Source organism: Tursiops truncatus, chromosome 8, assembly GCF_011762595.2.
Source record: "Tursiops truncatus isolate mTurTru1 chromosome 8, mTurTru1.mat.Y, whole genome shotgun sequence".
NCBI lineage: Eukaryota > Metazoa > Chordata > Mammalia > Artiodactyla > Delphinidae > Tursiops > Tursiops truncatus.
This window is the reverse complement of record NC_047041.1, coordinates 100231888-100256149: the sequence shown is the minus strand read 5'-3', so window position 1 is coordinate 100256149 and position 24262 is coordinate 100231888. Positions and strand designations below refer to the sequence as shown.

The window sequence follows — 24262 nt, the reverse complement described above, 5'->3', positions numbered from 1 at the left end:
GGTCTAGAGGAGGAAGGGCGTGGGTGGGCAGCGGGTGGGCCCAGACGCAGGGAGGGGCCCGGGAGGGCGGGGCAGGGGGAGGGGCCCGGTACGGCGGTGGGTGGGAGCCGAGGCGAAGCGCGACGGACGGGTGGGAGCTTGGCACTCACTCCCGCCCCACCGGGCCCGGTCCGCAGGCTACCCCAACGAGGCGGCGGCCGAGGTAGTGCTGACCACGTTGCGCGAGTGGCTAGAGCAGCACAAGGACAAGGTGAGCCCTGGGCCCAGCCAAGAGGACCAGACGGGGGTGGGTGGAGGGGCGCAGCCCGGCCCCGCTGACCAGCCCCACCAGCCACGTACAGAGTGCTGGGCACATGGGGTTCAGGCCTTGCCACTGCTCTCTGCGTCCCCTCTCCTTTCCTCGGGGCTGTTTCCTCCCCGGCAACCAGGGCGCAGGGTAGTGCGAGAAGGCAATAGCACACCACACCATGACCCCCTTCTGCAGCCTGAGCTCTAAACTCAGGTCGAAGAGCGCCCGAAGGGCGAGGCAGGTGCAAACCTGCTGGGACGGGGCGGTGTTAAGACCGGGGAGCCGGGGAGCCGGGGTGTGGGTGGTTTCCGCCCAGGCTGAACAGGCCCTGGCGCAGGTGGACCGGCTCATCATATGCGTGTTCCTGGAGAAGGACGAAAACATCTACCGGCAACGCTTCCCCCACTACTTCCCTGTCGGTACGTACCCCGTGGTGCGCGCCCCGGCCAGCCCCTGCCCCGCCCACATCCACCCCGGGCGGGCTCTCACTGTCCTCTGCCTTCCAGCGTGATGGCAGCCCGCCGCCTACCCTGACCAGGACTGGTAAGCAGGGCCTGGCCCTCCGTGTGGCTGCCCACTAACGTGCCCACTAACACACCCGCTCACCCCGCGCTCCACTCACCCCCACGCAGGGAAGCCAGGGAGGCAAGCCTGGGAAGCTAGGGGAGGCCCACAGCCCACATGCTCTGACCTACTGGCTTTGCCCACAGACTCGTCTGGGCCTACCGGACCGCGCTCCCAGCTCTAAGAAGTCGCGGAAGCCTGCAGCAGGGCCTGGCTTGGCCACCCTATTCTTTCCCTCCGCCCCCTGCCCCCTCAGCAGCCTCTATTCTAATAAAGACCACTACTGTTGCAGCTCCTACTGTCCCAGCCCTGGCTGGGGGCGGGTGAGGGAAGCAGCCCAGGTGTGGACAGGTGCTTTGGCTTAAAGGGGCTGGCGAGAGCTCTTGGTGAGCTAGGCAGGTGGAGGCACTGGCCGGACAGCAGAGGTGGGCAGCAGCACTTCACATTTATTGAGGGCCTGCCCCCAAGGAGCTCACAGCCTGGGGGCCGAGACCCCACATGTGCCGGGGGGAAGAGAAGAGGTGAAGGCAAAAAGGAAGGCGATGCAGACACCGCGGCCCAAGCAGTGGGGGTGCAAAGCAGGCACAGGCAGCAGGCCGAGGGGAGGGGTGCAGAGAGAATGGTGGCCTGGCGAGCCCCACTAGGCCTGGGCATGGAGGACCAAGCGCAGGCTTGAGGACTGCCCCTCCCCCGCCTGGTTGGCACCACCTGGGGTGCTCTGGGGTGCCCCCGCTCCTCCACCTGCCCTGAGCCAGGCCCCACCATCACGCCGGCCCTCTCCACCCGGGACTCCTCCACCATGCAGACCCCTGATGGAGGGCAGGCAACCCAGGCCCTGGCCAGGACAGCAGGGTGGAGGCGGGGCCTATGGGGGGGGGCAGCTTGAAGCTCTGGTGGTCCTGGGTCCCTGGGCAAGTCTCTGAGGAACTTCCACATCCCCATGGAAGCCCCTGGCCAGCTAAAAAGGGAAGGGGCAGAGCCTCAAGGGAAGGAAGCAGAACCCCAATAAGCAGAAGGGGTCCCCAAGAGGCCTAGCCCCCTCAAAACTGCTCCTGGCGGGGAAGCTTGGGGGTGGACAGGTGGAAGGCTGAGAGGAACCCACCTGAGGGGAAGGGGGGCAGCCAGACACAGAGCAGCCAGGTGGGCAGCAGCAGAGCAGGGACACGCACACACGTGGCTCACCACCAGCGTCCCCTTTAATAAAACACGGAAGGTCGTATGACAGGGAAGGGGGTGGGGAGTGAAGTATGACCATTTACAACCACAAAAAAAACCTCTGTACATGTCTAGCGCCTGGCAGAGGGGAGGGCAGGCAGGGCAGCGGCAGGCCGGGGCCGGCCCTATTTGTAGAGGATATCGTAGTGTCCAGGCCGGTAGAGAAGGTAGACCTTGGGCTCGGAGCCCTCGGGGAAGATGTGGGGGTTGGTGGTGCCGCCCTCGCCGCGGTCCATGTACTCCACCTGGATGGAGACGCTGAGCGCCTGGGCCAGGGCGATGATGTGGATGTGGTCGCTCTCCTTGCACATGGGCTCCACCTCCTGAGGCACAGGGGCGGCTCAGCCTGCGTCTCGGCGCCCCTCCCCCGTCCCCCCAACCCCGGCCCGGGGCTCCCCACCCGAGGCACGAGAGAAAAGAAGAGCCCAAGTCTGAGGAGTGGGGAGGGGGCAGCACCTGCTGGCAGAACTCCTTGACGGTCCGGCCACCCTCGATGAAGTGCTCAAAGAACTTGCTCTCGCGCTGCAGGTAGCCCGAGGTGAGCAGCCGCAGGTAGACCACCAGGTAGTCCGAGGTGCTCTGGTCGTTGAAGGAGGCCAGCAGGTCGGCCACTGAGGTCTGCTTCTCCACCTGCTCGATCAGGTCCATGAACTGCCACCCGAGGGGGACAGAGGGCAAGATGAGGGAGGAGATGGGTCAACCCTGCCACAGCCAGGCCACCCCCCTCCACTCTGGCTGATCGGGTGGCTGGGCTCACCGTGTTATGGAAATCCTCAATTGTGAACTCAGTGAAGCCCTGGGACACCAGGTCCTCTTTGCTCTTGGCGGACACGGCCTTGAACCTGTGGATGGAAGGGAAAAAGAGGCTGGCATGAGCTCCTAGGCCAGCAGAGCAGGGGCCCAGAGAGACCAGCCCAGGGGTGGGGGGCTGGCCACTGACGGAAGCCCCAAGCAGAGGCCCAGCCCGTCATTGGGCCTCAGGTGGAAGCACACCTCCCAGTCATCAAGAGGGAGGAGGGGGCCCACAAGCCCTTCACGGAACCCTCCCCTACCTGCTTCCATTGTGCCCAAGTGGCCACCCTCCTCACCGCTGCAATTCCTTCCTGTCATCCAGCAGCGCCTCCAAGTGGGAGAATCCGAAAGCTCGATAGAAGCAGTTTCCATCAGGCCTGGTCTTGCGGATGTATGAGTACTTTTTGTGGAGGTCCTGCGGAGAGGCAGCCCCCAGCCCACCCCGCGCCCGTCAACATCAGGCCAGAACCATGGCGGGCCAAGGAAACCCCCCCAAGAAAGGTCACACCAGAGCGGGTGGCAACTGAGCTCCAAGCAGCCACCTGGCAGCCTTGGCTGCTGACTCTGGGGTGGGGGCTCACTTAGCAACCCACTGCCAGGAGCCCCCAAAGCCCCAGGAAACTGAGTCATGGACACACTGGGTGCACGGGTCACCGAAGTGGTCACCAGCCAATGGGTATGCCACGCTGCTGGGCCTGAAGGGCTGCTGTTTCATAAAAACAGGCAAGAGAATGGGTCCCTGACCGACACAGCTTTTCCAGTGAACAGTCTTTCAAACCCTGAGAGCTCCAGGGCAAGCAAGTTAGGGTATGGGGCGTCGCGCCACACCTGAGGCCCCTACCACACAGCCTCAGGGTGGGAAACGGCCTCCCTCACCCCCGTCTAGTCTCCACCCACCCGCTCACAGGTCCTGGTTTGCTCTTTTCCAGTTTCCGCCTCAGCTCAATGGAACTTCTTCCGCCTGCTGAACCTCTCCTATGAGCAGAGTGTGTGTGTGCGTGTGTGCATGCGTGCGTGCGTGTGTGTGTGTCTGGCCCTCAGTGCTGTCTGGCAAGCAGGCCTCACTCCCCCGGCCTGGGCCCCTCCCCTTCTCCTATCTCATACCTTCTCCGTTCTCCTGAAGCCCCCCCGAGTCACCTTCCCGATGACCCTGCTTCCTCTCCGACTGAGGCCCCTCGGCCCCCGCAGCACACCCACCCACGGCCTCTCTCTCTATCCTCGGAGGGTCTGAGGCGGCCACCAGAGCCGCCCCTCTCTTGGATTCTCCTCCTGCATCATCAATTTCTCTCTCCCGACACGTTTAGACCCATCAGCATATAAACCCAAGACCAGTTCTCCCTTCGAAAAACACGCTCTGCTTCCCGTGAACTCCTTTCCAGCTACCACCCAATTTCTCTAGGGCTTCTAGTGAAGCCATGTGTGCCCACTGTCTCCATTTCTCTTCTGCTGTGAACTCCATCCCAGCAGGCTTTTACTCTAGTGAAGGTCACGGATGGCCTCCTAAGCCCTAAGGTCGAACCCACTCCTCCCCAGACCAGCCGGTGATGCATCCGCCCCACTTGCGTCCTCCCTTCACGTGCTGCCGGGCCCACCCTCTCCATGTCCTCCAACCTCACCGCTGCCCCTCCTCATCTAACCTGTGGTGGTCACGGGGCCACCAAACCACAGCGCACCCTCCTCAAGAGCCCACGTGTCACCTGCCAGAAGACAACCACGCCACAGGCCGTCCACAGCCCCTGCCCTGTGAACAGCACAACCTGCTCAGGCCTGGGGCAGCTTCAGCGTCAGCTCTACTCGCTCTCCTGACCTCACGGCTCATGGGATTCAAACGTAACTCTTCACCCGCCCCCTTCTTGGCCCTCAACTCCAACTTCGACTCACACCCAACTGCATCGCCTCCACCGCCTCAGACCGACCCAGCCAACAGGCAGCTCCTGACCTCCTCCCGGCCTCCCCTCAACTGCCCGCCCTCCACCTTTCAGCTGCGGAGCCAAAACCTCCCAGCCACTGCCGACTCCACCCTCACACCCCATCCAACCCAGCAGCAGACCCTTTCGGCTGTGCCCGCATCCAACCGCTACTCACCTGGGCCACTCAGCCGCCCTGGCCCTCCCTCCATCTCCAGCCGGTTTTATTGCACAAGCCTCCGCACAGGTCTCCCTGCCTCCACCTCACTGCTCAGTCTATCCCCACCCAGGCCACCATCGACCAGAGAAACCCATTAAATACTCAGCTCCCTCCGAGTCCTTTCTCGGCTCCATCCCCCACATCTCCTACCCGCTCTGCTCCAGCCACACTGGCCCCCACCCAGCTCTGCCCAGCCGGCCACGCCAGCTTGCTCCCTTGCCTCTCAGTTCATTACTCACACACCCCCATATTTAAAACCACAAACCCGGGGACTTCCTTCGTGGCGCAGCGCTTAAGAATCCGCCTGCCAATGCAGGCGACGTGGGTTCGAGCCCTGGTCCGGGAAGCTCCCACATGCCGCGGAGCAACTAAGCCCGCCCGTGAGCCACAACTACTGAGCCCAAGCCCACAACTACTGAAGCCCACATGCCTAGAGACCATGCTCTGCAACAAGAGAAGCCACCACAATGATAAGCAAACGTACTGCAACAAAGAGTAGCCCCCACTTGCAGCAACTAGAGAAAGCTTGCGCACAGCAACAAAGACCCAACACAGCAATAAATAAATAAGTTTATAAAAAATAAAAATTAAAAAAATAAAACCACAAACCCTCCCACTCCTGATCTCCTCGTCCCGCTTCACTTTTCTCCACAGCACCTACCACCTCTGACATACACTAGGGTTACCTCTCATTTAATGGCTGTCTTTCCACTATGAACCATCACCTTGAGGGCGGGAGTTGACAGCTGTAGTCATCACTCTATCTCCAGCACCTAAAACAGTGCCTGGCCCACAGTATGTGCTCAGAAATGTTAAATGAACGGGGCAAAATGTGTACAAAGAGCCCAAATCACTGCCGCTACCAGAATAGCGACCAGAATCGTCCTGAGCACTTACTCTTTGCCAGGCCCTTTGCGGCGGGCTAGTACCCATCCTCCTCCTCCTCCCAGGGTGCTGCCCAAGATCACACAGAAGGCGTGAAGCCAGGACTCAAACCCAGGTCTACTGGGCCCCAGAGCCCGTGCTTTCCTCTCTCTACAGGCCTCTTGGGTAAACCATAAACGCCCTGAGCAAGGAGTCAGAGGAGACCACAGGCCGCACAGAGCGGATCTGTGTGCACTGTCTGGCCCCCACATTTTAAATCTGAACAAGCTGCCGACTATTAGGAGCCTGGAGATTTTACAGCAAAATAACCTCTGGCTTGTCTTGGAAGCACCGATGGAGTGACAGGCATGGACACTCCCATCCGCCCCATGAGCTTCTACTGCCTGCTACTGGCTGACCCGAGCTGTGGCGTGGCTGTTCACCCCCTGACCCGGCCACCTTCAATCACCTGGGTTGCCTGACTGGCCCCTGAAATGGCTAACCCCAAAGGTCCCTCCTTTCAGGTGGAAGGTTCTAAGCATCTCTGATCTTTGGGGGAGAGTGGGAAGGAGTAATATTTACTAAACCTGGGACATCCCTGGTGGTGCAGTGGTTAAGAACCCGCCTGCCAATGCAGGGGACACGGGTTCCAGCCCTGGTCCGGGAAGATCCCACATGCCATGGAGCAACTAAGCCCGTGCGCCACAACTACTGAGCCTGCGCTCTAGAGCCCGCGAGCCACAACTACTGAGCCCGCGTGCCACAACTACTGAAGCCCGCCTGCCTAGAGCCCACACTCCACAACAAGAGAAGCCACCGCAATGAGAAGCCCACGCACCTCAACGAAGAGTAGCCCCCGTTCGCCGCAACTAGAGAAAGCCCGTGCGCAGCAACAAAGATCCAACGCAGCCCAAAATAAATAAATAAGTAAATAAAATTTAAAAATAAAAAATACTAAACCCTTAGGCTGTGCCAATTAGACAGTTTACACATACTGTCACGTTTCAAACTCCCAGCTCAAAGAGAAGGAAGTGAGTGGTTAAAGGACTTACCTGTTGGTAAGTGATGCAGCAGGGCCTTGCACAAAGGTCTGTAGGCCCCTTTTCCCCACTGCTGCCTACCTCTCCACACATCCCGGAAGCAGGATGCAGGACTGTGTCCCCGCTGCCACCCTCATCCCGCAGCCGGCCCCAGCCCTCTCAGCCCCACTGCGAGCACTGAAAGCGTCAGCTCCCCGCAGCCTGCACCAGGCCCCACAGGCATCATCTCCCTCAACCTCACAACCACCCTGTAGGCAGATGCTTTCATCATCCTGATTTCACAGATGAAGACCCCACAACTCAGAGACTCCACGCTCAGAGACATCGAAGGAGCAGCTGAGGATACAGCTGCTGTGTGGCAGTCAGGATTTGAATCGAGGTCTTTTTGGTTCCAGAGTCTGCATGCTTGTGAACCAGAGGGCTCCCCCAACATCCTACCCTCTCTGAGGCCAGACCCAGCGAGGAGCAGGTCTAAAACAGGCACGCTCCCGCCCTGTCCCTACCCGAGAGCTCTCCCTGCCCCCTCAGCCAGGCTCCCACCTTGATCTTCTGTTGATAGATGTTGTCATCCTCAGCATACTCTTTGTATAGGACAGAGAGCTCCAGCCGCTCTGAGACCAGAGGGTTCTGCACAGCAATCTGCAGAGGGCAGGAAATCCATCATGTTCTGATAGGTGAACGGAGTGACCCCCACCTATCAGCCACAACACCTAAATGAGAGCTGCTGAGCCCAGTGGCACAGTGACCACCGCCCCCCATAAAGGTATCTAGTACCCGGCTCAGCCTGGAGAGGAGGGGGCTCAGGTCCACCCTATGCATCCCCAAAGTAGGGCCGCTGGCCACAGCCCCTCACCTCTTGCTGAATTCGGTCCTGCTGAGCCATGATGGCTTCATCGTAGGCAAGACAGTTAACACCTGGAAGAAGGAAGAAGGCCAAGGATTACAGTGGGCCCTGGCTATCCCCACTCCAGGCAGCCTGGGCGGAGGACAAGAGCAGGCGAGGAAAGCAGACTTGGAATCTGGAAGCCTGCGTCACACCCTGCTCCACCCCAACTGTGTGATCTTGGCAAAGTCCCTTCCCTTCCTGGGCCTTAGTTTTCTCATCTTTAAAGTGAGGAGGCCAAGGTGACGACCCCCAAGGTACACTCTTAAAGCTCTAACAAACCCTTTCCCTGCCTTCTAACATCACTTCCCAGTAGCCTGGGAATGCTCTGGAGCCAGGCAGGGTCTCCTGAGGAAAGAAAGATGAGGAGGCAGAGTCTTGGGCTGGATGAGAGCTTCCTGTGAGCCTGCACTTTGCTCAATCACACCCTTCCTCCACCTGCCATCCTGGGTATTCTTAATGGTGCCCATTTTACAGATAAACAAATGCAGACCGGTGAAGAAATCTGCCCAAGGTCTAAGACCTGTGGTCAAACCCAGGTTTGTCTAATTTCAAAGCCTGCACTCTTCACCACAATAACCCTCCTCTGCTACCTCACTGCCGAGGCTTACCCTCAGCTGTGAATAGGGACTAATACCACCACCTTCCCCCTTCACTGAAGTGTCATGAGGAGGTGCGACCTTAGAGGCACAGTGTTAAATACTCATCAGTGAGCTGGGCAGGTCCACCCTGTGGGCCCCGCTCTGAGCAGCCACTGGTGAGGAGCCAGGAGATCTGAATCCTGGCCCTGGCTCTTTCTTAACTTACATGATCCTGAACAAGTCCATTCTAGGGGGCTGGGTCTCCGAAAGCTCAGTCCCTCGACTGTGCGATTAGAATGGGAGGTGGGTGCGGAATGATTTTTAAGGCCAATCCTTCTGAGCTTGAGCATCCCGGATCCTCAGCTGGGCCTCCACCCATCCCCTATGCTGCCCCGCAACAGGGCTGTCCCTCCCACCCTAGTGACCTACTCAGTCCCCGCGTCTAACTCAGGGGTGAAAAGAAGAGGGTGGGATCGTTCTGAAAGGTCCAACTCTTCAGGGGTCTAAGAAAACAATGCCTAGACAGGCGGAAAGAGGCTGCAAAGCCAGAAGAGGGGGCTCTACCGGAAACGAAGGCTGCTGCCCTCAGGGGCACACACCTGCGGCCGCTCACAACCCCGGGCCGCCCGCAGCATCCCCAGCGGCCCACCCAGTCCTTTGTGCTCCGCAGCCCGGCGTAATTCGACGCCCCTCCGGGCTCGGTCGGCTCTGGAGAAGGCGGACAGCCGGGCCCGGAGGACGCCCGGGGCTGACTGCAAGGACCGGGGCGGGAGAGCTGGGGACCCGGGAGCCCGGCGCCCGCCGCCCGCCGCCCGGCCCCGGCACGGAGGGGGCTGGGCGCTGGGCGGGGCGGCCTAGGCCCCGCCCCGGGAGCGAGCGAGGGAGAAGAGCCGAGGCCGTGGGCCCGCCCCGCTCGCTCGCCCGCCCGCCCGGCCGGGGGTCGCGCAGAGGCTCCTTCCATTGTGAGGGGGAGGGGGGGAGGTGGCGGAGGAAGGGGCCGTCCGCGCGCTTCGCCACCGGCCGCCCCACCCCTGGCCTCTCCTCGGGAACCGGCCATCCAGCATCGCCCCCGCTAGCCCAGGCCGGACGGCCCTCCCCCGGTCGGTACCTTCCGAGTCGCTGCCAAGCGGCTCCTGCTTCTGCTGCTGAGGTTCCTCCGCCGCCATCTTTAAACAGCGCCGCACTGCCGACCGCTTCCGGGTTACCAGTTGCCCTCCTCCCGGAAGAGAGCCCCTCCTCGTGGCCCCTCCTTGGTAACGCCCCTAGCAACGGAATACCCTCGGGCGCCGTCACCTGAGGGGCGCACACAGTCCGGTGGGGCCGCCGCGGAAGTAGGTTAAAGGAAAGGTAGTCCCCACCCACCCTCCACCCGCACACTCGCTCGGCTCCATCTTCCCAGGCTCCCAAGGTGCCGGGTGGTGATAAGAGTCTCCTGGGGCCACTTCAGTTTTCTTTTCACTGGAGTTTGAAGCGCGGATTGTGTTATTGAGATAAGCAGGAAGATGAAATTAAAATCACGCAAGGCAACATTCCTGCTGCGGGCTCCAGAACTCGTGGCAGGCGATTGAGGATCACCTGGCGGAGAAGACCAGGAACCGTGCTAATATCAGAGCCCTGGGCTTCACCGCCCCTCTCCACTGAGCCCCGGTTCTGAGCGGGCTTTGGTGTCCCGCTTACGACAGGGAGAACATGTCCCTTGGGGTCAAGGACCTAACTTTGGACTCCCTGCCCTTCTGGTTATGAGAAAATCAGGGTGTTTGGTTTTTTGGGTTTTTTTAAGAAAGGAGTTGATAAGAATGGAAAACAGATTAGTGGTTGCCAAGGGCTAGGGAGGAGTAGGGGGCAGCAGGGAGGTGGGTGTGATTGTAAAAAGGAAATAGGAGAGAATCCTTATGGAGATGGAAATGTTCTTTATCTGGATTATATATACGTATCCTGGAATGTTCTGTACTATAGTTTCAAATGCAAGATGTTACCCAGAGAGTAAAAGCGGATAAAAGGTAGACAGGATCTTTCTGTGTATTCTATTAAAATTGTGAATTATCTAAAACTAAAACTTAAAAAGTAGCAAGGCTTGGATGCTAAAGATGCTGTTATTTAGAGAGGTTACAGTCTGGGGCTCTGGTTGTCAGCTTTTCACTATGGAGGGCCTTTTTTCATGAAGTGAGGTGGTCTGTTAGCAGTTGAGAAGGCCGCGCCAGAGCTCCAATCAAATCCCTCGGTTCGTGACAATACAGGAGCGGAATGTGATCTAATGTCTTTATCAGCTACATCCAGCCCTGGAGCAGGGGCATTTGGTGCCCAGGCTCACCACACAGCCCACAGTGGCTCTCTCACAGCAACGCTACAAATGCCAAGTCTGTGTCCCAGCCGCATTACAAATTATTATTTATTGGGTCACTGAGCCTTGGGGTTGCTTCTAAACTCAAGGAAGCAAAGGGCCACCCTGTTTGGATTCCATGCCTACCGAAGTGTTCATTCCTTTTCCCAATTTTAACAATGCAATCTGTAACTGCCAATCAGATCTTCAGTCAGTAGCACTGGTATTACCAAATGAGCTAAGATAGTTGATGACAAAAACTTGATTTCTATTTGGCTTTACAAAATTTTTAAAATAACTATAAGACAACTCCACCCTTACCCCCACTCCTTACTGTGATAGGGAGTCTGAGGGGTGGGGGGCATTCAGGGGGAGTTGGGATTGGGATTAATGGCGGGGACAGAGAACTCACACTCTGGAGAGTGAGAAGGAATCCATCTGTGGCCCAGTGCTGGACTGCAGGCAGGCTGCCAACGCCAAGTAAATGCCTCCCTCCCACACAAGGGTCTGGGGCTTGAGGAACAGACCTGCACCCTCAATCTATGCAGGGTGTGTAAATGAGGGGTCCTCCTACCTGCTGCCCACTCTCCCCCTCTTGTCAGGCAGAATGGGAAGGAAATGCCCAGGGGGAAACTTTGGCTCTTAATCCAGCCCAGGATGGTCAACTTTTGCCCCACTCTTTTCCATGCCAATTTATTTAGTAGTTAATAACTGTTCTCTTACCCTCATTCCATCTCTCCTGGTACTTTTTACCATTTTCAGGTTTTGATTCTCTATCCTGAAGCGTCTAAAACCCAACAGCACATTTGCCAGGAATCACCAGCATAGCTCCGGACGATAAACGTCTCTGCCTCCCAATTTGCAAACCCAGAAATGGTCCAGCACTGCTGGTCCTGCCTGCTGAAGCCTATAATGAAATATGCAGCACTGGTGCTTGGGTTCAGGCTGCTGTTGGAAATAGTCACAAAGGGGACAGGCAGCAGCTCAGGACTTTTTCCGTAGAACCGACAAGGCACAGATGCCTCTGCACAGGCTTGGCACGTGTCCAGACCCCACACCCCTGTCCCTAGGATTCTGTCAGGTGGAGGGAGAGGAGACCCCGTACCAGGACCCAGGGACTTTGAAACCTCAGCCACAGAGGAAGAGTTTATGGAATGGCACAGAGGCCCTAGAGAGCCACAAGGCTTCCAGGCCCACCCAACCTCTCAGGGGAAGGGGCCAGGCAACAGGACATGGTATGGGCCTTGGGAAAGCCACAGTCCTCACAGGGGGGTCATGGCCAGGAGAAAGGCTCAAGGTGCACCAAAGATGAGGCCCCAGTGATCCTTCCCAAGACAGGCTTGGGAGTCAGGCAGCTGCCCAAGTGGGAGGCGTGGGGGCGTGCCCAGCCCAGAAAGGGACCTCTGGAGATGCCGCTGCAGGAATGCACAACGGTCCACAGGCTGCCAGCTCCAAAATCACGGTCTAGGGAGGCTCTGATGGTGCACCCAGGCTGATGAAGCTGAGCAGGGGCTGTACTTCAGGGCCACTGGCTGGGTGGATACTTGCCTGCAGGGTTCACACCACCTAAGGCAGGAAGCAAGCAGAGGAGGGGCAGAGGCGGCAAAGGGAGAGCCCCGCCACCCCCCGACTCACACCACCCACGCTCCGTGGGGCACCTTCCTGCTGCAAATGCCTCACGTTGCAATTCAGCTCAAGTCTGTTGAGGATCCAGCCACTGGTGCCAGCTCTCCTCTGAGCGCCTCACAGCACCGGGAGAGTGACACAGTTGTCTCCTTATTGCTGTCACAACAAATCACCACAAGCTTAGTGGTTTAGAACAATACAAATGTATAATTTTACAGTCTTAGAGGTCAGAGGTCTGGAATGGTTTCATCAGACTAAAATCAAGGTATCTGTAGGCTATGTTCCCTTTCAGGGGCTCTGAGGGAGAATCTGCTTCCCACTCATGCAGATTCTATTAGCAGAATTCAGTTTCTTGCAGCTCTGGGGCTGAGGTCCTCATGTCCTTGCTGGCTGTAAACTGAGAGCTGTTCCCAGCTTCTAGAGGCCACTGCATTCCTTGGAGCACGGCCAACTTTCTCCATCTTCAAAGCCCCAAGGCAGGCAGAGTCCTCAAGGTGGCATCTCTGAGATGCGAAGTATCTGCCTTCCCCGTCCACCTTAAGGACCCATGTGATTACACTGGGCCCAGGGGATAACCTCCCATTTCAACATGCCTAATTTTAATCACATCTGCAAAGTCCCCTTTGCCATGAAGGTAACATATTCACAAGGTTCCAGGGATTAGGGCAGCACGGACATCTTGGGGAAGACATTATTCTTCCTGCCACATCGCCACCTTCGTTTTACAATCGTGAAAACTGAGACCCGGAGAGGCTAAATGACTTGCTCAAGGTCATATAGTAAATGGCCAAGCCAGGCCTCAAAGCCAGGCCTCCTCCCAGCCCACTATTCTGTGCATTATATCATCTGCCATGACTGTAACCACCCCCCCCACCCCTCCACCCCGCCCGGTGTGCACATCAGGACAGACCTCCACCCATCCGGACTCAGGATCTGACAAGACACCCTCAGACACAGAAAATGCTCTTCGGGAGCACAAGGAGCCTTGCTTTTGCTACAAAGAATGGCCCCTCGGCCTCTGACTTGGTTAGGGATAAGAGAGGGACACAGAAAGGTGACCAGATTTAAGCTTAGTGGCTCCACTGAGAACAAGGGGAAGATGTGGTCCAAGCATGACGGCTCACTCACATCCAAAACTCTCCCACCCACCCACAAGTCTACGACCCTGCCCCCCTTCAGCACGCTGCAGCACCCAGCAGGTGTGGGAGCACAATGGCTGGAGGTGCTATTAGGCTTCCTAAGGGCTTTCTCAGACCGGGTCCTGAAGAGCTGGCCTGTAACCACTGGCTTCCCATCAGTCTCAGAGGCGGCTCAAGAAGCACAGCTTCGGGCTAAGGTAGCCCTCCTGGGCCAAGGGGACCACTGTGTCCCTTTGGGATCCAGGGGCGCAAAAATGGGGGACACCCAATCAAACCCTTGGCAGGGCAGTGGAGCTACCACAGAAACTCAAGACAGCTCACAGCCTAATCTGTGCCCACAGCAACCAGGCATCACTGGACACCACACAAAAAGGCCAGGAAAGGCTAGACAAGGGAGGGAGAGCAGGGTCCCCCTTCAGCTCCTGTCAACATAAAGCGAGCCCTGCAAAAGGGGCTGGCAAGACGCATGTTCTGACTCGCAGGGTCTAAAGCAACCACAACCTAGAGCCCCTCAGCTCTCACCTGGCGTCTTTGCCCACCATCCAGCAGCTCCACAGGGGACGCTGAACCTGTGTCTGCTCAGAAATCATTCATGTCACCCCAGCAAAGAGGATGCAGAGAACTAAAGCCCTGTCCGCCTCCAGGGGTGGGTCCAGCAGGTCAGAGCCTTCCTTCCAGACACTGGCAGTCAGAATTCCAGTGCAGTGGGAAGTGCTTCACATGCCTGTCCCAGCTAAGAGGCGCCCCAGGAAGAATCACTGAGGAAGGGCCCTTGGGATGGATGGAAGAGCAGCAAGCTCTCCAAGCCGAGTAGGGGAGGACACAGGGAAGCAGGCAGGAAGAGAACAAGGAAGCCAGTCAGTGCACAGATACGGTGCTAAAAGGAAAGGGGCCCCAGGTTGACATAAAAATGCAAGATACTGTAACGTTGCCCACCTGCAACTAGGAAGGGCAACAAGCACCTGAGAAATGGCTGAAGCCCACCGACCAAAGAGGACAGGGAAGTCCGGCCCCACAGAGAACGGGCTTCCAGCTGCAGAGCCGGCCCCACTGGGAGAGGGCAGACACAGACACAGAGCCCCGAGCTTGGTACGACCAAGAGGACTAGAGGGGGAGCGAGAAAGGCTGCCGGACGACAACAGGATTTGTTTTCCACAGAAGCCAGAAAACATTTACAGAGGAAAGCACGCAATGGAAGCACCACTTCCAGGTATCGAGGAGAACAGCTGAGCACCCTGGACCTACCACAGGGCAGTGAGCCGGCAGGGCCAGGCAGCCAGCCAGGCCCTCTTCTCCACACCCCACCCAACACCATCCTCAGCTCAAGTATGGAGGCAGGAGCCCAGGCCAAAGGCATGATGAGTTTCTGAAGCGGGGTTTATGTATTTATTTATTTTTTGGTCACGCCACACAGCTTGCAGGATCTTAGTTCCCTGACCAGGGATTGACCCCGGGCCCTCAGCAATGAAAGAGCGGAGTCCTAACCACTGGACCGCCAGGGAATTCCCTCTGAAGCAGGGTTTAAACAGGCTTTATTGTTACAAGGGAGGCCCTACCGAGCAGGGCCTTCTAAACGGATACATGTGGTCCCAGGATGTCAACATGGAGGAATGAAGAGGTCACGACTGCAGAAGAGGGCCCTGTCACTGAAGGACGGGATCCCGGGGAGGCCGGCCAGGAAGGCAGCAGACATGATCAGGACAGGCCGGGTGCTCAGGTCACAGGCTGAGGGGGAGGACAGCTCCTGTCACTCCCGCTTCTTGTAGCTCTCCAGGTGAGACAGGACCCAGCCCGACGGCAGGAGGAAACACAGGAAGCAGGAGGTGAGCCCAATGGCGATATCCTACACAGAGCACAAGAAAAAAGGAACCCTCAGAGTCAGGATTCCCCCAGGCTTCTCGTAGTCCAAGCAGTCTGCCCAGACAGCCCCCTCCAGGAGTCAAGATTCAGGCTCCAGAGGAGGGCCAGAGCATCCAAGGCCCACTCTAGGCCTTAAGGTAAAGGGTCAGATATGGGGTGGGGGTCAGCCTGGCTTAGGGGAAATCCACCACCAGATGATAAAGTGAAGGGACAGGAGCAAAGCTGGTCTGTTGGGACCCAGGGACCTCGCACAGACCAATAACTCTAAAACAATGCACCTCCCCTTCCTTGTCTTAAAAAGCCCTCCCTTCCCAAACCTTTGGGGCTAGAGGTAAGCGTTTTTTAAAGCCACTTCCATATTCCCGATAGCAGTTAAGATCACAGCACAACCTGGAGTCAGACTGCAGTTCAAATTCCTTCTTTGCCACTGAAGGTGTGACTCTGACAAGTCAATACACTGCTCCTAAACTTCCGCTCCCTCAGCCACGAAATGGAGAAAAGGGCCCTTTCTTGGGGTGACTGGGAGGACCGAATGAGCCCAGCACAGCAGTCTTAGCACGGCGCCCGGCAGCCGGCAGGCACTCAGCTGCAATTACCGTCACTGTTATTTCCTCCGCCGCAGCGCTCTCCGGGCTCTGCTCCTAACCGGAAGCCCACTAACCTGGACAATGAAGACTCGCACTCACGGCCGAGTTCTGCCACTGAGGCAAATGTAGAAATGCGCCAAACAGGTGAAAGTCACTAAGGGTTAAACTCTCCCACGTTTCTGGGAATTACTAAAGCCTGTTGGGGTCCTCTTCCCCACCCCAAATAAATAAAAGCGGTAGCAATGAGAGCGCTGACAGCCGTCAGGCATCCCCCAATGAACCGACGGGTAAACAGGTTCAGAGAGGGCTAAGGAAGCTTGCTCGAGACCGCACAGCGAGGAAGCGACAGGGCTGCACTGACACGGTGTGACCCGAGACCCTGGGGCTGACTGAACAGCGACTGTCGCCCGGGCACCATCCCCTCGTTCGCCCCCTCCAGACCCAAACCAGCACTGCCCCTCCCCGTTACGCTGCGGGCCGCGAGGTGCAGCGCGCCAGACCCGGCGGGCCCCCAACCTGCCGCGGGACACCAAGTGCGGCCGGCGGCATCTCCCATGCCCTTCCCGGCCCGCTCCTCACCGTGGTCCCGAGCTGCTCCCGCGGCGGCTTGGAATGGATCTGGGCCCGCGGCACGGGGAGCCGCCGGGCCGGGCCTATCAGGCCCCTCAGCAGCAGTGCAGTCAGCACGGACATGACTACACTGAGGAGACTGCAGGTAGCTGGTAGCCGGAACCCAAGGTCGCGAAGTCAAGGTGGCGGCCCCAGCCGGAAGTTCCGCAGCTGTGGGGCCGGGAAAAGAGGGGCCCGGATGTCCCTAGGAAGTGACGTAAGGATACACCTCTCGCCCGCCCTTGTCCGTTTTTGGCGCCTTCCTCGAAACAGCCAATCGACGCCATCCTACCACCGATGGGCGGGGCACATAGGGGGCGTTCCTTTCGGTTATGCCCCGCCTCCAAAGCCCCCTATCTTCGTGAGTGACATCTGTGGTCCACCCAATCACATAAGCCAGAAACCTAGGCGGCACTCTTGACTCCTCCCTCCATTCATTCTCAAATCTCTACTCAGAAATCCCCTCTCCCTGCCAGGACTCCATTATTTCTGGTCCGACCGCCTGACACTAACCTCTTAAATGAACTCTCCCCCTTTACTATTACCCTCTCCAATTCCAGTCTCCATGCAGTAGCAGCCGACCTTCCTCCCTCCCTTCCTCCTTTCTCTTTAAACATAAATCTAACCAAGTCATACACCTAATTTGAAAGCTCCTCATTGCTTACCAGACAAAGTCCCAATTCCCGGACGTCATTCTCCAGCCTCATCTCTAAGTATTCCACACCTTCCTCCTTGCTCTTTGGTTCCTCCCACCACCCCCAAGCCTTTTGCTTCTTTGTATCTTACGTTCTACAGAACACTTTTTCAGCTCTTACCTACATAGCCTTCCTTTTTCACCACTCCAGCTCCTACTCCCAGGCTTCCACTAACTGTTACAGCTTACTTTATTCATCAAATGTTTCCTAGCCCCTACCATCTGCCAGGAACTGTTCTAGACACACAGTGAACAAGGTGAACAAGGACTCCCTTACCACAGAACTGACATTCCAGAGGCAAGAGACAGACAAGAGACGAACACTTAATGAGAAGCTATTGAAAGTGCGATGATATGATAGGAAGTAACAGGGGTGGTACTGCCTCAGGAAGCCTTCCCCGGCCACCCCAGGCCTGTGCCGCCTCTGTGCTCAGCAGCCCCTGCCCACGGGAGTGATCCCTGTCTCTAGGCTGGGAGCCATGTGAGGGCAGAGCCTGTATCTGGTTCACCACTGTCTCCAAAGGGCCTGGCACACACTCAGAGAACGTTTATGAATTGCAGGAGACTGAACAATAGGTAGAGGAGAACAGGAAAGGGGGTGAGGGGCCAGCCACTGAGCCAGGCCTTACCTATATAATCTCACTCCACCTTCACAACAATGTCACAAGGGAGATGCTGTTATTATTTCAAATGTTTTACAGATGAGGAAATAAGCCTGGAGAACTGGGTGACCTGCTCAAGGTCACGCAGCTCCAAGGCTGCCTAGCCAGGATTCCAGGGCAGGTCTATCCACTCCAAAACCCATGCTTTTAACCACCACAAAAGTTACCGCCAAGAGGGGGAAGTTCCAGCAGTTCCAGTTTTGATATTGTGGTCAATAGCATCAAAGGCTGCTAAAGGGGATGGGGATGAGGTGAGGCGGCAAGGGACCCGGAAAACAGGGGCTTTGGAGGAAAAGCCTTGGCCCCATGGGAGAAGGGGTGTACTCACAGAGAGGTGGGAATGGACCCAGAGTGCCCCAGAGGGCGGTCTGTGTCTGAGCTTCTTCTGGAGAGGTGGGCTCCCAGGCCCTGAGCCATCCAGGGCCCTTCTCCACCCTTCCCCATCTCCCCCACCCTATTTGTGGGTATTGTTAATGTCCAGCAGTCTTGGTCCAGCCTCACCACCAGCTACCAGGCCCCCTGCCCTCACCCTGCCCTGGGCCCTGGCAAACAGCCCAGGACAGATGCAAACAGCCCAGGACAGATGCTTCTAAGCACCTCCCCCCACATCCCAAGGGGCATAGCCTAGGCACACAGGGCTGGGAGACCCAGACCCCAGCTGCCTGCCCCTGGGAGAATGAAGGGACAGGGACCTCCCTGCGGCCCTACAGGGGCTTTGTCAGGCTTTTGTCCTGTGAACAAAGTAATAACGCCCAGATTAGAGTACTGCCAGGCAAGAGCCCTGGAGAGGCTTTGGGAAGGGATGGCCTTTCTGTGGTTCCCTGGGTTACTCCCTTGAGGAATCTCATGTTCCTCTCCTCCGCCTGCGTCTAGAGGAAAAAGAGTGAATGTATGTTGAGCTGGTACCCCTGTGCTCTGTTCCAGGGCTTTCCTCGTGGCCCCTGTGATGTGACTTCTTTCAGAACTCCTGTCAGAGAGGAGGAAGGAGGCTTGCAGAGGTTAAATAAGGCAGCTGGATTAATACCAACGTCTCTGCTCTCTCCCCAGTCCCCCAGCAGCCCACCCCTCCCCAAAACTAGGGACAGTCTATCAACAAGAAAGCAGTGAACCCAGGTGGTATTTTATATAATGAAACACTATACAGCAGTGAAAATGAACAAACTACAGCTGCAACATGGATGGTTCCCACAAATATAATGTTGAGCAGAAGAGGTCAGATGTCCAAGAGCACAGACTGTGTGGTCCTGTTTATATAGAGTGCAACTGCAGGCAGGACTAAGCTATTGTGGTGGGCGGGGAGTCAGGTGGTGGGGATCCTGGGGGAAGAAGGAGGGCATAGGATCGGGAGAGGCATGAAGGGGCTTCTGGGGGCTGGTTACAAGAATGCGTCCACCCGTGATAATTCCATCATGAGTGGCTGGACATTCACGACTTGTGCACTTTTCTGTATGCCTGTTACACTTCAGTTAAAAAAGTTTTAAAACAGATAAGAAAAAAGCAAGGAAAACATAATGGGTGATAGGATCTTGTTTTTCTAAAACAAAGAAAACATCCCTAGGGAAATAGATATGCAGAGATAAAAGTCTGGAAGGACACATGCAAGTTGTGAACAGTAGTGCTCTCTAGATGATGGCAGGAAAATGGTCTTTTTCTGCTGCATTTTCCAATATTGCACATTGGGCACTTTTTTTTTTTTTTTGGCCATGCCCTGCAGCATGCAGGATCTTACTGCCCCAACTAGGGATCGAACCTGCGCCCCCTGCAGTGGAAATGCGGGGTCTTAACCACTGGATCATGAGGCCAGTCCTTTGGGCACTTCCTTTGGCATTAGAATAAGCAAGCATTGGGACTTCCCTGGTGGTGCAGTGGTCAAGAATCCACCTGACAATGCAGGGGACACGGGTTCGAGCCCTGGTCCAGCAGGATCCCACATGCCTTTGCGCCACAACTGCTGAGCCTGTGCTCTAGAGCCCACAAGCCACAACTACTGAAGCCCGCGCGCCTAGAGCCTGTGCTCTGCAACAAGAGAAGCCACTGCAATGAGAAGGCCGAGCACCACGATGAAGAGCAGCCCCTGCTCACCGCAACTACAGAGAGCCTGCGCGCAGCAACAGAGACCCAACGCAGCCAAAAATAAACAAATACAATAAATAAATTTATTTAAAAAAAAAAAAAGGCAAGCATGGAGAAGGGGGCTCACTGTTGCAGGGAGGGAAGTTTGCCCTGTGGGTGACACACTCTCTGGGAGGCAGGGATTTCTTCTAACACCCTGGCAACTGCTGTGCTGTCTGCAAGGATGGGGACCTCATTCTCCTACCCCAGGACTGCCCACTACACTCGTATTGCTGGGAGTCTCTCCTGCGTCATGATGAGGCCTAGAGATCCCAGCCTGGGTCCTGGCTCTGATCCAAGGGCCCAAGCTGTCCCCCCACCCCACCCCCTTCCCTGAATGGAGCAGTAGGAATAGATCCCAAGCCTTGGGGATGGGTGGAGGAGCTGGTCCTTACTCCTGAGACCCATGTCACAATCCAGGTCCCCAGTCCCTGATGGTCATATATGGACTGGGAAGATTCCAGGTGCCCCATCCCAGGGCTGACCCCCAGAACCTACTGGCCATACACGGGTTAGAGAAACACCGGGTGACCCCACCCCTGGCTTGGTCCCCGTCCATTAAAGGCTCTGGCTCAACCATTGGTCTCTCCAAATATGGAGCTGTGAGACCTAGGGAGGGGGTCAGACCTGACCCCCCACCCCAAACACACACACCTTCTGGAGTTTGCTACCTCACAGAGCATCTGACACAGAGCTGGTCTGAACCTGAGCTAGGGGTCTCCAGTCTCCCCACTGGCCTGAATTCCCCTCCTGGCACGTCAAGTGAGTGCTGGGCACAGAGCCCCGGGGCTATAGTGTGAAGAGACCCCTCCCAGGCCTCTGAGGGCAACAGCTGCCTCTCTATAGGCCGGTGGGGACTGTCTCCCTACGGCGGGGGTAACAGCAGGATGCCCTTGTAGAGCCTCAGGAAGAGCCCAGTGTCCAAAGAGGAGGGTTCAAGAAGAGGGAGGGGATTTATTTTAATCTTTGCAATAACTCAGCAAGGAATGCCTGCCCGCTTCTTTGATGAGGAAACAGGCCCAGAGAGATTAGATAACTTTCAGGGTCACAGAGCCCGTGAACAGGATTCTCAAAGAGGTCTTCTGGCCACCCTCTCCCTCCACTCCCACCAGACTGTACACTCCACGAGGTAGAGGAAGGTCACATCTGCTTTATTTGCCGACGTATACCCAGTGCTCAGCAAACAGCAGGTACGCAGTTCATACCTGTTGAATGAGTCCTCCAAGATTCAAATCCAGGTCTGAACCCCAAAGTCCATGCTCCTTCCACTACATCAATTAAATGTAACTCACACTTGTTATAAAGTGTGACATAAATGTTGCTTTCACACGCAGCTGTGAAACTCCTCCCCTTGCTATTCCTATCAAAGTAGTACCTCTGTTACTGCCAGTCACAATAGTAGTTCTATAACTGCTAGGGGTCGCACAGAGAAATTAAAAATGGGGGCTTTCACGCAAAAAAGGGGAGAAAGGGTTAGGAAGAGTCGGCCCTGGTCTGGGTTGTCCTCAACAAGGAGCAAAGAGCCCCCAGGGCGGGGGTGGAACACGAACGGAGCAGGGTCCCATCTGCTCTTCCTGGGGCACAGCTGTCACCAGGAGCCAGACATCCAGGGCAGGCCAGGACACAGCTGTCGGGGGCGGAGCAACATGGGAGGGTGAGGGCAGGGGGCAGGGCCAGGGTGCTGCCCTCCCCAGGGGGGACTCAGCTGTCCTGGCCTAGGCATCCCGCAGCTGGCTGGAAAGGTGCAGCTGTCAAGGCACAAGGAGGCTGTGGGCTGGGGTGGGGGGTGCCCGCCTGGAGCCAGGTGGTAGTTGACCCCTTTCTGCCTGCAGCCCACAGCCAGTGGCCAAGTGTGACGAGCCAGCTCGGGTGTGACTATGGCGCTGGCTTGGTGGAGGTCCCCCACACCTGTGCAGTCACGGCACCCAGGTCTCCAAGTCTGCCTGCCCACGGCCCCTACTCCATAGTACAGATGGGTAAACTGGAGACCCACAGAAGGGGAGGGCTGCTGGGACGGGTGACCCCCCAAGCACACCCAAGGTCTCCTTCCCCAGCTCCCCAGGGCGTCACGGTGGGCTTGGACCAGGACTCGTAAGTGGGCAAGAGGCCCAGAGCAAGCGCAGCATCCTTTTGCTCAAGCACCCCACGGAGCATGGCATCATCACCAACTAGGACGACACGGAGATCTGCACCACAGCTTCTACAAGCTGTGTGTGGCCTGGGAGGGGCACTGGGCACTGCTCATCAAGGCCCCACTCAACTCGAAGATGAGGACAGCAAGAAGATGAGGACCACTCAGGTCACGTTCAAGACATTGAACCTTCCTGCCACATGGGTGACATCCAAGCCAGTGCTGAGGCTGTGTGCCTCTGGCCACACCAGCGAGGACCAGGCCCCCAGTCTCACCCCTACTGTGCTGGAACCCCGTGTCCAGAGCCCTCTGACTTCCGGGCCCCCAGGCTGGACTCACTACTCCAAACCCTGGGTCCCCTCTCCACCTCTGGACTCCTGACGTGTGACCTCCAGCCCTGGGCGAGCCCCCATAACTTTTCATTGCTCTCCACACCCCATGTCACAGCCAGGCCCCCAGAGGGCCCTAAGGCCCTGCACCTGAGAGCCCCATCCCTGATCCCCACACCCCTCCTGCCACGTCCCTGCCCCTCCTGTTCCTTGTATCCAGCATTCAGGACACGGGTTGCCCCAGGAGTACAGGCCACTTCCTGGCACCCCCTCCCCAGCTCCACCTGAAGCCCCTGTGTAACGCACCCCCCACGCATCATGCTGGACCCCGGGGGTGGCAGCACCCTCAGATGTGTGGAGGAGGGCAGGTGGCACCCGCGGGCAGCTGCAGACACCTCCAGGTCGGCTCTCACACCTTGGCTCATGGCTGCACCCCCCAATCCCATTCTGCCGGCGGCTCCAAGCCTTCTCACCTGGTCCCTTTCCTTCAGGGCCTCCTCCCTCCAACCTTGGGGTGGCCTACCCTGAGCACAGGGCAGCCCTTCCCTGCCAGCCTGTAGCAGACGTTCATCTTCTTAGAGCAGGGATCCCGAAAGCCCCAGGACAGGCTTTCATGTTCACCTTGTCCACTTCTGCACAGGTAGGACCCAGGCAATGCAGAGACCGCGTGCATGCGCACGTGGCAGCGGGGCCCCCGCGGGTGCTGCGCTCCCACCCTGGGCAGGGATGGGATTCAGAGGGCCTGGGTCAGAGGGGGCTAAGCTGGGCTGCTGGCTTTGGAGCCAGGGCTCTGGCAGGAGATCATGAGGGGACATGGAGGGAAAGCTGGGGTCTGTGGCCCTGGACTTTGAGCATGAGATGACTGTGGCTGCTTCCTCCTCCCTTGGAGAAGGCAGGTCATCACCACTGGCCCTACCCCCGTCCTAAGACCCTCTTCCAGCCCTCCACCGTGGGTGAGTCTCTGCTCCCGCAGGGCAGACATTCCTTGATATTGACCTTCTCAACTCCAGTCCCCGTCTTTCTGGGCAGCCCCCTGCATGGGAGAAAAGGCAGGCCTCTCTCAGGAGAAAGCGCCCCTACTGGCCAGGCCCTGAGAGGGAAGACAGGACCTCAAGACCAGGCATGGAGCCCACCAGGACCAACAAGACAACCCACGACTGCAATCGTGAAGGGTGACATCGACATCCACAAGGACCTGGATGTCAACAACGTCCTGTCCGGGGGCATGACCATGTGCTGGGGCACTGCAGGCAGATGCAGATCCGGCCCTGGCGCCCAGCACCATGAAGGTCAAGTGTGAGTGGTCGCTGGCGGAGCAGGGAATCACCAAATGCCAGTTTTCTTCCTCGCCGCAGCCAAGTAACGAGACGCCTGCATGGGGCTGTCCAGTCTCCCAGCCGCCTCTGCAGCGCCTCCCCTACAGTCCCAGACCCTTGACCTCGGGAGCTAGAGAAACGACCTCTGCTGCACTTGGAGAGGGAAAAGCAGAAAAAACGAGAATAAACCTGCTGTGTTTGAACTGACCATTTTCAAAGCCTGGCGGCAGAAACGTCTGGTGGCCAGGTTTTGCACACTGGGGAAACGCAGTCCCTTTCAGACCACCTCAGGCTCTGACCGAAACTGAGGCCCTCTCGTGCAGTAACTGTGCCTCTGGCTTCATCCGCCCACCAAAGGGGTGGCGCTCCAGCCAGTGCCGCTTGAGTGACAAAGTCTGAGCTGCAGGTGGAGGGAGGGGTGGGAACAGCCACCTCAGAGGACCAAAGAGGGAGCCCGCCACTGCGGCAAGAAGATGGTCATTCCAAGGAATTCCTGCCTGGGATTAAGACAGCCTTCAAGAA

General features: G+C 57.5%; 3 protein-coding genes across 6 annotated transcripts in view; 1 reads left to right on the top strand and 2 right to left on the bottom strand.

Moving 5' to 3' along the window:
• The window catches only part of MACROD1 (mono-ADP ribosylhydrolase 1), a 152422-nt gene extending 151278 nt beyond the window's left edge, over positions 1-1144 (top strand). For 2 of the 3 annotated variants that reach the window (XM_033860910.2, XM_033860909.2), the window contains 3 exons: positions 177-250; positions 627-708; positions 1000-1144. In XM_033860910.2, the coding sequence (XP_033716801.1) occupies positions 177-250; positions 627-708; positions 1000-1037 (194 nt within the window). In that variant the 3' untranslated portion in view covers positions 1038-1144. Of the gene's footprint in view, positions 1-176; positions 251-626; positions 709-795; positions 833-999 lie in introns of all 3 variants that reach the window. The other variant, XM_033860911.2, reaches the window with a different exon arrangement.
• An 887-nt stretch (positions 1145-2031) lies between these two features.
• OTUB1 (OTU deubiquitinase, ubiquitin aldehyde binding 1) lies at positions 2032-9580 on the bottom strand. 2 transcript variants are annotated; one of them, XM_033860907.1, is made up of 7 exons: positions 9464-9580; positions 7745-7806; positions 7432-7530; positions 3157-3275; positions 2826-2910; positions 2525-2719; positions 2032-2391 (listed from the first exon to the last, which is right to left on the bottom strand). In XM_033860907.1, exons 1-7 carry the CDS (start codon positions 9519-9521, stop codon positions 2194-2196), a joined length of 816 nt encoding a protein of 271 aa, XP_033716798.1. In that variant the 5' UTR covers positions 9522-9580; the 3' UTR covers positions 2032-2193. The 2 variants fall into 2 exon arrangements, with proteins under 2 accessions (XP_033716798.1, XP_033716799.1); XM_033860908.2 differs by lacking the exon at positions 9464-9580 and adding an exon at positions 8955-9036.
• A 5375-nt stretch (positions 9581-14955) lies between these two features.
• COX8A (cytochrome c oxidase subunit 8A) lies at positions 14956-16668 on the bottom strand. Its single transcript, XM_004323933.4, has 2 exons — positions 16467-16668; positions 14956-15283 (listed from the first exon to the last, which is right to left on the bottom strand). Exons 1-2 carry the CDS (start codon positions 16578-16580, stop codon positions 15188-15190), a joined length of 210 nt encoding a protein of 69 aa, XP_004323981.3. The 5' UTR covers positions 16581-16668; the 3' UTR covers positions 14956-15187.
• Between the last annotated feature and the right edge of the window lie 7594 nt (positions 16669-24262).

Coding starts and splice junctions, on each gene's coding strand:
- OTUB1 (XM_033860907.1), bottom strand. CDS start 9,521: ATGGCGGCGGAGGAACCTCAGCAGCAGAAGCAGGAGCCGCTTGGCAGC. Junction 7,807..9,463: donor GCTTGGCAGCGACTCGGAAG/GTACCGACCGGG, acceptor TCCTTCTTCCAG/GTGTTAACTGTCTTGCCTAC. Junction 2,720..2,825: donor TTGAGGATTTCCATAACACG/GTGAGCCCAGCC, acceptor CTCGGGTGGCAG/TTCATGGACCTGATCGAGCA.
- COX8A (XM_004323933.4), bottom strand. CDS start 16,580: ATGTCCGTGCTGACTGCACTGCTGCTGAGGGGCCTGATAGGCCCGGCC. Junction 15,284..16,466: donor GGGAGCAGCTCGGGACCACG/GTGAGGAGCGGG, acceptor TGCTCTGTGTAG/GATATCGCCATTGGGCTCAC.